This window comes from Parasteatoda tepidariorum, chromosome 2 (assembly GCF_982258835.1).
Source record: "Parasteatoda tepidariorum strain Cologne lab strain chromosome 2, Ptep-v5.0, whole genome shotgun sequence".
NCBI lineage: Eukaryota > Metazoa > Arthropoda > Arachnida > Araneae > Theridiidae > Parasteatoda > Parasteatoda tepidariorum.
Window position 1 is genome coordinate 34,841,481 of NC_141756.1, and position 13,196 is coordinate 34,854,676.

Consider the following 13,196-nt stretch of genomic DNA (forward strand, 5'->3'; position numbering starts at 1 on the left):
TGCAGGTTCAGAATTCATTGAAGCACCACTTTGAGAGATGGAGGACTCAAAAAACCGTGGGCAAAAACCCGAGGCATTCGGTTGGTCATTTATCGCCGAGACATAGTGAAAGTGTGGCCCTCTACAACCATAAAGGCCCCAGAGATAGCTGCACAAGCTTCACCACTACTACGTCAGTTGTTAATCTTCCTAAAAGAAGCAATTCAGCCAATCATTTGGCAGTACAAGACGACATGTTGTAAATAAGTTGATTTTTCAACCATTGTAATTCTTCCATTGATTTCATTTATATATAGTTTTGATCGGACAAATGGATTGTTAAGAAACTAAGAAATACACAGGGTGTTGACTAATCCTCACTTTTGGCTTATACGTTAGAATTTTTGTCAAAAATATAGTCAGTTGATTCTGTATATAAAGTGTCGTAAACAAATAAAAAGAGAAAAAAAAAGGGAAAAAAGTTATCAGATTTCACGCATCACTGTTCAGGTCAGCTAATGTTCATACTGAATTTAAATCTTCACATCTAACATTTATTTCAAAATCTTTAAGCTTTGTGCTTAAGATTTTATTAATAAATAAAATCCATAAGCTTGGGCAAAATTGTGGCTAATAAGTTGGAAAGTACAATAACAGTTTTAATGGTCTTCACCAGCTTATGCATTTGTTTTATTTTCACCTAAATTTTACATTTACTAACAATGGTAGCTATAAAATTTTGACAAGGAAACTAAAACGACAATGCCAAAGTGGTTTTTAGAGAACACTCTGTAGAGATATATGAGTTTATGTGGTGAGTTGGACCTGAATAGTTATGATGCCAGCTTCCATTTTTTAAATAATATTGCTAAAAATTAACTTTAAGAATCAAGTGAGAAGCAAAAATTTCTCTGTTTCATATTTTAAAAAAATAATTTTTTATGTGATACTGCATATTGTTCTCAATTGAATTTTATCATCAGTATTTTATAGTTTCCAAGTCAATGTTGATTGTTTTTATGAACTTTTGCGTAAAACAATTCAACGATAGATTGATTTGAAACAATTGTTAACAAATAAACAACAAAACTATTGTTAAAAGTTAAAAAAACAGGATGTTGCTTTGCTTGCATGTATAGTGTATATAGTATTCTGTAAATATTGATTTAAAATGCTAAGTTTATTATATTTCCTAAATAGCCAATCAAATCTCTACGTTAACAAAAGCAAGACGGAATTTACTTTATATTTCCATATCTAGATAAATTTTATGGTATGCTGTTATACATTATCTAATGTATACTAGATTATCCATTAAATACAATCAATCCATAAAGTATATTCGAGTATAATATATACAAGACTACACTGTAAAAGAAACTGGTACTCAGGGTAACAGAATTCTTTTTCGTAAAATTTTATGGAACTGAACATTTGCTGCCCCGTAATTTTTACAGTAATATGCACCGTGAAATCACTGAATCATTATAATTAAATTAATATTGCTGCAAAAATTACGGCATAAAATTTCACGGTAAAACTGGATCTCGTGATAAAATGGATTTTATGGATGCTGTAATCAGGTAGTCAGTACTTTTTACTGTAATTTGATCTGGAATTTATTACAATGTACTGAAGCTACGTTCGGGGCCTGGCTCATGATAAAAGGAATTCAAATACTTTCTTACTGCTTTTAAACAGAACAAAAATTATAAAACTGCATTTCGCTCTGTCATTAAGTAAAAAAAAAATATTTAGTATAAACTATTTCGAAACATAAATATTATTATTCGAAATCGAGTAAGTTCTAATAAATCGTCTATTCCGGGCTTATATCTCTTTTTTCGAATTTTGCCTTTATCAAACATACTAAATTTCTGACAGGCTTGGCCTTGAAAAATACCTAATTCTGAAGTTGGATTAGAAGTTTTCGGAATCGAATGGGCATGGACTTTCAAGATTGAACCCGAGTTCATCTCTAATGCTTTCCGTGTATACATTAGAGAATTTAGGTGTACTAAAGCATCCCTAAAAATAAGTAATGGATATTAATCAAAATTTGTAAATTTTTCACAAGAATAAAGTTTTTCTTAGAAATATTTCAGTGTTTCAAATCATGTAAACCGAAAGAATATGAATCTGCGGTCAGATGACCAGAGAAAAATAATAACTTGTAAATATGACTCATGAAGCGAAAAATGTGATAATTAATAGTAATAATGTTTCTCAAATTATAATATTGCTTTATAACTGTTTGAATGAACTGCTAGTTTGCCTTCAATATGTTTGGAAATCGTTTAAATTTTACAAAACTATCATACAATTTTGTCATATTAAAGAAAATATTACTTATTGCAAAACAGAGCAATACAATGAGCTCTATATGGCCTAGATAAATTTAAAAGATATACACATTATATAAATCAAATTAATATTTTAATTGAAATTAAGTCAATGTAATTTTTGATAAATATGGTTGTTGAAATAAGTCTTACATATTTAGCTTTTGTAATTGTTATTATTGATAAAAATAAAAAATAAATAAATAAAAAAGTTATTATTATTTGAAAAGACATACTATTATGTTCAAAAGTATTAATATGTACATTGTTAATGCTGAACAATTAAAGGATATCAAACCAACGAGCTATTTAATTTTTAGTTATTTCTGTGCATATTTCATGTATTCAAATGTATGCATATGAAATAAGTGGTTATTTTACATTAATATTTTAAAGCATATGTAATTTTTTAAAGAAACAGGTGTAAAAAAAACTGTAAATATTGCAAAATATGTTAATTAATGTTTTGAGTTGAAGTGTTGTTTAATCCTTAATAACTATCAAGCTGTTAGCCAATAAAAAACAAGTTTTTTTAAATCTTTTCTATTTCTTCGAAACTATCACTGTATATTTGCTATATGTATCACAACACAGCGTTTTAGTTACAAAATAATCATTACTTTCTCAACAATGATGTAGTTTCCAATTTTTCAGTTATTTCCAAAAGTGGTCCTAAACTTTCAATCTCTTTTCCTTCTTTCAAAATAATAAAAAGCTAAATGATGCACAATTGCACATAATAATGTATGCACCACAATTTTTGCTATTCTTTTTTAATCTATGCGCTTCCTATAAAAAAATTCTGATAAAATTTTCCCATTTTATGAATATTATTTTTAACATGTTTATTATAACAAACCTAGAGGTTTTATTTCTATAAAGAAAGTGTTTAAGAAACATCCACTTGCTAAAAAATCTTCCAAGTTTCTATGCATACATTCAAGCAAAAACTATGCATATACGTTAGAGTTTGAAATAGTTTCAGATATTTTAAAATAACTCCGAGTGAAAAAAAATTCTTAGTTTTTCTTTGTGCGTTTCTTTTTAAATTTTTCAGTCAATGATTAAAATTTGTTTAAATTGGAAAACATTTTTTTTCTTTTTCTAATTCTTAGAATTAGATCCGCTTATTAAATTGTTTCAACCCATTGAAGTATAATTGCTTTTGACAGGATAAATAGATAAATGAAATAAACATTTTTTTAAAAATTGAATTTTATTTTCCATGGATTTACTTTTTATTTTACATATAAAGATATAACTTCTTTCCTCTTAATTTTTCTCTCTCCAGAACATCCTCTACTTTAACATAAAAAGAAATTAACATTCAAAGTCCATTTAATTGTCTTTGGTTTTGACGTAACAGTTTTCTAACAAATGTTTCAAGGGAACATTTCATAAAATTTCGATTTTTCTTTTCTGAAAGTCAATTATTTAGGGATACAAATTTTGACGAAAGCATTAAGTTTAAAATAACATATCAGCTAACAAATCAAATATTAAATAAAACACGAAAATAACAGAATTATTAGGGAAATGCTGATAGTTATTGTCGTACACAGGGTGCCAGTGTTTTCTACCGTAAAATTTCATACGGTAATTTTTACGGTAACTTTTATTTAATTACAGTAATTTTACTAAATGCTAATGAAAAAATTACAGTATATCCTATTTTTTGGGCAAATGTTTACGGTGAAAATTGATTTTACGGTACAAAATACCAACATCCTAAATTAAGAATTCTTATCAAACACTAAGTTAAAAAAATACATATTCGAAATCACAAAATAATATTTGAATCATAAAAAAAACTCTTAAATCCTGAAAAATCATAGCCAAACAAAGCGAAGTTATGACTTGTCAAAACCTGGTTGATGTACTGAAAAAACAGAAATGAGTTAAATAGCAATAGGTAATTAGTCAATTTTTCATTTCATGACGTCACTAAATTAATTGTTAACCGGTCATGAAGTCAAAGGGAAGAGCGGTTTCCTAAAGTATTTTTTTTTTGCTCTAAATATAAACAAACACCAGTTCTGAAGCGGGCGAAGAGGCTTTCCCTTTCTCAAACCGCACGAACCTTAGTGCCTCACTGATGAGGGAATTCTGAGCATTTAAGCGTAAACAGTTAGAGGCGTTCACCCCATTTACTCGACGACTGAAAACAGACGCCTGAAAGCTGTCCTCTGATGTCACAAGCCTGAAGAAAAGAGTTATTGAATTCACACTATTTCTGAAATGAAAAATTCCATATTGCAAGGATAGGAAATATTATTATGGGAAACCAATAATAGAAGTCAATCATTACGCATCTGAATCTTGGTCTGACTTGTTGTCTTCGACTGACAATACTTGCCCGAAATCAGGATAGGAATATCGGATTAGAATAATCAGGCTTCCGTTTCTTTTGTGATGTCACGCGCCTGATCTTATGCCTCTTATAAGTGAGGGAACTTTCGGTGTTTTTTGCCTCATCTTTACCAATCATATTTATTCATCAGATTTTGATGTTGATAATTTTTTTCCTGGCTTGTATATTAATTTGCGATCTTCGATGTGTATACTTTTTCAATTTTATTTTTGAAAGGGAAATGATATATACTTTGAGGGTGGTCATTACAGAACATCCCGTATTATCAAATTTCTAAAAAATTTCGTGATGAATAAACAAATATAGGAGCAACCCTTTCTCCCTCGCAATAATTTATTTAAGAAAATCAGCTTGCCTCAAGCGGCGTACAAGATGACCACAAATGATTGACAGTCTAAAAAATCTTAATACATAATACAATGATTCATGTTTTATTCAATATAATTTGTTAAGTGTCAAACTCAGTACATTAAATTCTCAAAACACTGTTTTGTACTTCATAGATAATATTTTTCCGACAGGCATTTGCGTATCGATGATTAATATTACAATGCATTTTTATTTTATATTGGTATGAGAATCTTTTTTTTTCATTTTTAACATAACCATATACACGTAATTTCTTTTAACAATAAGCTTTTTGTAAAATGTTATATGTTGGAATGCGCCCAAAACCTTTTTTTTTTTGCTATATAATTAGCAAAGAAACTAAATTTACAGTCACTTGCTTGTGAATATTTTGTACATTTTGTAGTATTATGTGTATTAAGTAAGTAAAAATGCATCATTATGTTTTCATTTATATATAGTGCAACATTTAAGAATAAATGTTTTGTAAATATTTATTGTTTCTCTAAATGTTCTTAGTGAATGTATGCAAAATTAAGTGTATTTGAATTAATTTTTTGCCCAATAAAATATGTTACATTTTGTTTTAATACTTTTGTATATATATTCATGCAATTCTTCACCTTTATCATACAACGTTTCTCTTTAAAAACTGTTTACACAAACGTCTGGTTTGTATAGTTCCCTCACATGCAAAAGATTTCAATTACAGTATTCTGAAATCCAATGAAATGTATTGGTTGAAATTTTTTACAAAGAGAAATTGTCAAATCTTTATTCGATTGACTAAATATGCTTAGTGAAAATATTCAAAATTGAATGCATTTTAGCTAATTTTCTTTTTCAATATTTTGTTTAAATTAATATTTTATAAAATGTGACATTCAAGAAAGTAATGCATAGTTTGTAAAATATTTTTAAATAAAAAAAAATTAAAAAATATCTACACATTACTTACAATCAAGAAACACATTAAAGCCCTTATTTTACTCAAAAAACATACTAAAGTACTTAAATACTTCAAGTATATTTGTTGAAGTAATTAGTGTTTTAAGTTAATTAAAATTTAGAGAAATGTTATCTCTAGTATTCTTCTATTATATTTGGGGAAAAAATATTAAGAGTAAAATCTAGCGCAATAAAAGTGCAAGAAAGTTTTCCCTTCAAATTATAAAAACAAACCTATTCATTTTTAATATCTTATAAAAATATTAATTCAAAAACTTACATCATTTGCTGAAAACTAGCATAATATATATATAATATTTTAATTCCTTTAAATGAACATGTGATAGCTAAATTTATTCCTAGTTCATAATCTTATTTAATATATTAAGTACAGTTTTTCCGAAACACTGTTTAAAGTTTCTCGGAAAAAATGGCTAGATAAAATTTTATTTAAATGTTATTTTACCATATTCAAACGTAACTGTCAAATAACCATAAATAAGATGATATTAAATATTTTAACTGTGAGAAAAACCGTTTATTAATTGCTTTCACCTAATACGGTTAAACAAACAGAATTTTATCACACCGCCAAACGTTGCCTCTTAGTTCCTTGATGCAGATAGGTTCAAATTGTAGCCGAGAGAGTTAATCTGTCAATATCATGACCAACGAAACATGGGTTCGAGTCCCGGCGTTGACACCACAATATTTCCTCCATTCTATTCAACACAAAAAAAGTCTCCAGTGACACGGCGCTCCCCAATTTGTAACCCTAGGCTATTAGAATATGATACACTCATTCAAACATAGATAGTAGCACCATAAAACTGTTAACGTATCTACATTTTTCAGTAATTTTTTTCAGTTTTGAAACCATACCAGTTGAAAATGGTTTAAAAAATCGCATTGTTAGGTAATCATGATTTTTTAACCATACTTGTTGTAAATTGTTAGAAAGCCGTAAAATTAAAAAAAATATTCTTCACCATAAACCTTACGGTTAATTGGATGGACAAACTGTTGTCGTTTATTTTACCATAATATTAGAATAAAAACTCCAACAGTGTAATTTTAATTTTGTGCATTCTGAAAATAAATATTTTTTTTTTAATATTCTTTCGTAAAAAAGCAGCAGCGCTAACTAAGGAATATAATAAGAAGAACTTAATGAATTATTAGTGGTGCAAACTAAAATGGTCAACTTCTGTCATATCAAGTGTAAAATGCTTAAATACCTTAACATATACGAAATATGTAGGGCATATAATATTCATTGTGTTACATTAAATACGTATTGGTAAAACTCTAATCATGAGTTTCATTATTGCTAAATATTAAAAAAGTCAATAAAAATTATCATATAATATCAATGTTACCCGATTTGTCACACCTGCTCCAACTACAAAATACTTTTAGAGAAAATTTGTTATGACAGGGACAATGGGTGACAAAGCGTTGAAAAGCACTATTTCACGTAAACCTAGTTATGCTAAATAACCTCACTATGCGCTGTTCAAAAATTAATATTTACAAAGCTTACTAAAGAAAAAGAAAAATTAAATTACAAAAGTAAATTTCAATTTTGAAACAAACTTCCTCATTTGCAAATAATTATTAAATATTTGCAAATTGTCCTCCATTATGTTAACCATATATATGCTCTTAACGTGGCATGGTTTAGCCTAAGCAAATGCCTCTTAAAAAATGTTTAGTATTTATTTCTTCACAATTATGGGTATTTTTGAAAAAAAATTGACACTTAATTTGTAATTTGAAGCAAGTTTCAAATGAATTTCTCATTGGAAAACTCTACAAAAAATTCACTGTCTCTTTTTATATGTATGCTCTTAACGTTGCGTTGTTTTGTCTAAACAAATGCTTCTCAAAAAAAAATTAGTATTTATTTCTTCACACATCTGGATGTTTGTAGAAATAAATTATGCTCTATTTGTGATCTGGAACAAGTTTCAAATGATTTTCTCACGGGAAAAAATTATAAAAATTCTCCATATATCCTTCATTATGTTACCTATGCTAATGCTCTTAACGTAGCATGGTTAGGACTAAACATATGCTTCTTAAAAATTTTGGGTATTTTTTTCACATCAATGGGTATTTTTGAAAAATCTGAAGCTTACTTTGTAATCTGAAACAACATTAAAATAAAATCCTCATTGGAAAAAATTTTAAAAAATTCGAAAAATGTCCTTCTATAATTTTATTTGTATGCTCATAACGTAACATTATTTGGACTAAAATGTGCTTCTTACAAATTTAGAGTACTTATTTCTTGACACATAAACGTATTTTTGAAAAAAAATTGGAGCTCACTTAATAATGTGGAACAAATTTTAAATTATTTTTAAATTAAGGCAAAATCGCAAATTTATCCTCATTACGTAATTATGCATATATGCTCATAACGTGAGCAAACAAATCCATCTAATAAATTTTGACTACATATTTCTTGCAACATATTGCCATTTTTGAAAAAAATTATGCTTACTCTGTAATTTAAATTAAGTTTCAAATGAATTTCTCATTGTAAAAAATTATAAAAAAATAATTAAGTGCTCCTCCATTATGCTAACTATATATATGCTTTTAACTTAGCATGGCTTTAACTAAGCAAAAATTTGCTTCGTAATTTTGGGTATTTATTTCTTCACATCTATATTTATTTTTGAAAAATGTGACATTTACTTTGCAATGAGAGAGGTCATCAGCTCTAAAAGTAGGGTGTAATAGTCAGTTTTCCTCTACTTGCGTTATTTTAAAATTAATTCTTAAAAGGCTTATTAAGGATAAACTTAAATTTAAATTATTAAAAAAATGCAAAAAAATGGTCGTTGATTAACACAAAATTACTATGTTTTAAGATGAATAGGGAGACAATAGAGATGAATTAGTGATGCAATATATCCGATTTAAACATTTGACGCTTTAGAGACCCTTTCAATGATGCACGTAGAAAGTGATAGTTGGAACAAGGAAACAATTCTGATGATATTTTAAATCTCAAAAAGAAATGGAAATTTTAATGTAAAATTCTTCAAACATTAATAAAAGCAACAAAACTATGTGCAATGTGCATTAAGTATGTTTGGTACTTACTTCGAAAATTAAGAACACTTAAACATAAAAAAGAGATCAATGGGAGAAATAAGAATTTGGGGAGAAATAATATAACAGTACAGGGGTTGAACAAAATTTTAGAAACACAAATTAAGTGCTATGAAACAAGATTCATTAAAAATGACGCCGGCATTTTTGGGGATCATCCCCTATAAAAACTTCTTTTCTTTCACCTGTTTTCTTTCCCGATGCAATCACATTTTGGTGTATCAATGTTTATTGTAAGATATTATCGTTTGTCATTTAATTCTATCGTATGATGCAAAATTGTTTAGAAAATCCCTTATCATTTACAGCTTTCTTTCAAAATGCACAGGAACTACTCAGAAAATGGTGTAAACTTTTTAATTCTTTAGAATTTGGACTTTTCTTCATTAGTTGCCAAATACGATTCAATTCAAAATTATGAAGAGAAAAAAGTTAAATTTTTTCGCGCATGTGCAGTATAAAAGAACTACTTTAATTACTTATATATTTTACAGTTTTCAACGATGTTTTTTCAAATTTTAAAGCAAATATTTTGTAAATAATTTTAAATTTTTCTAAACAAAATTTTTATTTGATTGAATATTTTTAAAGTTATAACAAAAAACTGTAAGACAAAAAAAAATTCTATAAAAATTCGCATATATGAATGAAAATTTGGGTTATGTTTACGAAATTCTGTTAAATTATTTCACATAATAAGCGAAAAAATTGTGACTAGTTATAAGTTTATTGCTGCATTGTTCAGCATAGATAGTTAGAAAAAATATTTTCCGTTTGCAATTTATTGTCGGTCCCTTAAACCTCCAAAAGCTTTAAATTTCATTGATATGTATGAGAAGTCGCATCATCTAAACATGTCTGAAGTTATTAAATTATTATTTTCAGTTTCTCTTGAGAAATATGAAAAAAAGTATAAGTATAAAAGTTTTTCTATTATTGTGTTCACCTCTGTATATAAATGGTTAAAACTGTATAATAAGCCTCCACGCTTAAGTTGAAGTTTTACTATTTATCAAAAGGCTCGAAATATATAATGTCTTAAATTCCCGGAGCATGCAGAAATTCCGATCAGGCATGCCCTCACGTGTCCGGCCGGGTTAGTGAATATTTAATCAGAAATATCCTATAATACCGAAAGAGCTCTCTCAAAGTTTGATCTTCAAAGAAGAATTTATAAAAAAAATAGTTAAATTATTCGTTTTTATTCTTCTATTCACTCTTTCTGGATAGTTCACAGTAAAAAAAGTTCCGGATCATATCACGGTGTAAAGTACCGGCACTTTTTGTACATCATCAGCAGAATCCTTTTTTACCGTAAAGTATTATAACATAATTTTTACAGTGATATATATTTAATTAGAGCGATTCAGTTCTATCACTGTAATTATTACAATAAAAATAACGGTATAACAGATTTTTTGTTCCGTATCATGTTTTAGTAAAAAAGGAGATTACAGTAAAAAATTCCAGAATACTGAGTGCTGGTACTTTTTTCTGTAATTTGATACCAATCTTTTTACAATAAAATAACGCAATAACGCATAATGTAGCAAAGAAATGGAGCGACATTTCAGAGTTAACGCATTGTAAATTCATTTATTGTCTAGCTGGTCTTACATCTAGATCTTATAATCTGATATAATATGTAGATATTATATTTAGACCTGATATTTAGAACTTATATTTAGATCTTATCTTTTGATATAATATGAAGACGTTATATTTAGATGTAATAGTTAGATCTTACATTTAAGCCTAACATTTAGTTCTTATATTTAAATCTCATAATTAGGTATTGCATGTAGATATTATATTTAGATCAGTCAACATCATTACGTATTGTATTAAATAATTTTTAATACAATACAAAATATATTCCAAAACTAATTTTCAAACCTTAATTTTCATTGAAATCTGTAGTACATAACTTGACTTAATATATGATATAAACGTGAATATATGATTTTTTTAATTGGATTTCAAATAATTTAAATGTGACACCAACAGCATTATTCTGTTTCATAAACTACTTTATTCACTCTAGATGGAAAAGATATAGACAGGAATAGGATAAACAAGAATTGAACGAAATAGTAAACAAGAATTAGAAGAAAATGTGGTTTTGAAGAAAGGGAAATGATTCCACTTTGATTCCTGATTGATATTGAGATAAAGGTTCAATTACGCGAATTTCGTCGAACAAGACGAAAAAGTTTGCGCCAAATCATTCTCTATTCCCACAACGGAATCACGAACTGCTTAAACACTACTTGTGATAAGTCGATTGGATTCTGTTCTAGTCATTTTTATTTTTGTTCCTAAAGTCTCAGACATCATGATAGTTTGCACCAATCTTTTTTAACGTCAATATCTAATTTATATAATGGAAAAACAGTGCAAAGATAATGCTACAATGTTTTTTATCCTTAAGTGGACTAATAAAACAAAAAGGTACTCTTCGGTTAACGGGTGCTTTTTTTTTCTTTTTTTTCATTTTATTTATATTTTTTATCCAATTTTTAGATGTTTGAAAATTAAACAAAGCATAAAAAAAAATTTTAAAAAAATAGATGGTGGTTCTACACTTTTTGGCGACTTTTTGCTTGAACCTGGCTAACCGAGAATTACAACAAATATACATTGTATTAAAAAATGGTTGCAAACAAATTCTAAATTATTAAAATAATAAATATTAAATCTATATCTTAAGAATTTTAATTTATTCTGAGACAACATGTACAAAGTAGACAAGGTATAAAGTTCAATATTTTAATTTAAACCTTTTTTACAAAGATTATTTGTTTCAAAAATAAAATAAAATTGGGTCCTCAAAACATTTAAACCAATTTTTTTTTAAAAAATAAGTTGTATGTTTCCTTCTTCTTTAAAAAAAGAACGAAATTATTAATATTTTAATAGAAATACAGGATGAGGCAAAAAAACTCTGTTGAACAGTTTTTAATATAACTTTATTAAAGATAAAGAAATTAACAAACATAACAAATTTTAATAAGCGTTGATTTCCATTAATAAATAAATTTTATTTTTTTCAAAATGGCTGTCTTTAACAGAGATGCAGAGGCGCCAGAGCTCATTAAAAATTTCAGCAATGAACTGCAAGTCTAAAATACCTTTTCCTCCGAAACGATTGTATTAGTGAGTTCAAACATTTGTGTACGACGATTGCGTACAGAACCAACAATTCAAACTGTTGTCTTCCTTATTTAAACAACTCTAAAACAGTGGATCTTTGCTTGACACTGTAAAAAAGCCAAAAAACGATACTTTAACTCGTACAGAATCAACGATTCACACTGCTGTTTTCCTTGCTTAAACAACTCTAAAACAGTGGATCTTTGCTCGACATTGTAAAAAAGCCAAAAAACAATACTTTAACTAGTACAGAATCAACGATTCACACTGCTGCTTTCCTTGCTTAAAAAACTATAAAACAGTGGATCTTTGCTTGACATTGTAAAAAAGTCATAAAACAACACTTTAACTAGTACAGAATCAATGATTCACACTGTTGTTTTGCTTGCTTAAGCAACTCTAAAACAGTGAATCTTTGCTTGACATTGTAAAAAAGCCATAAAACAATACTTTAACTAGTACAGAATCAACGATTCACACTGCTGTTTTCCTTGCTTAAACAACTCTAAAACAGTGGAACAGCTGAACAGTGTAAAATATGTGCAAAAAATGCTAACAAACATAATTTGAAAATTTTTCAAGAAATTAAAAATTTATATTTCTTATTTTTCTTTAATTGGAAACAGCATGTTGCAATATTGAAATTAAGCTTATGTAGAATAAAAATTTATATTTTTTTAAACTTTTCTTATAAAAATTTTTTGAAAAAGTTTGAAATAAATTTTTCAATTTAAATATCACGTATTTCCTTTTGTATAAAAACATGAAATAAATTTTAAAAATTTTTTCATGAATTACTTGTGAGCAAATTTATAAGAATAACCAAAAAATATATATTCTTAACTTAAAACAGCTAGCTTTAATAGGTTTTGAAATATATTTTTGGAAAAAAAAATAGGAAGATATGCTTATAAAGAAAAAATCTGGTA

General features: G+C 27.4%; 1 protein-coding gene across 4 annotated transcripts in view; it reads left to right on the forward strand.

The window, feature by feature from the left end:
• Positions 1–2,221, forward strand: part of LOC107454966 (diuretic hormone receptor) — a 174,541-nt gene extending 172,320 nt beyond the window's left edge. For all 4 annotated transcript variants that reach the window (XM_071177413.2, XM_071177411.2, XM_071177412.2 and 1 more), the window contains exon 13: positions 6–2,221. In XM_071177413.2, coding sequence (XP_071033514.2) covers positions 6–242 — 237 coding nt within the window. In that variant the 3' untranslated portion in view covers positions 243–2,221. The remainder of the gene's footprint in view (positions 1–5) is intronic.
• Positions 2,222–13,196: the final 10,975 nt, after the last annotated feature.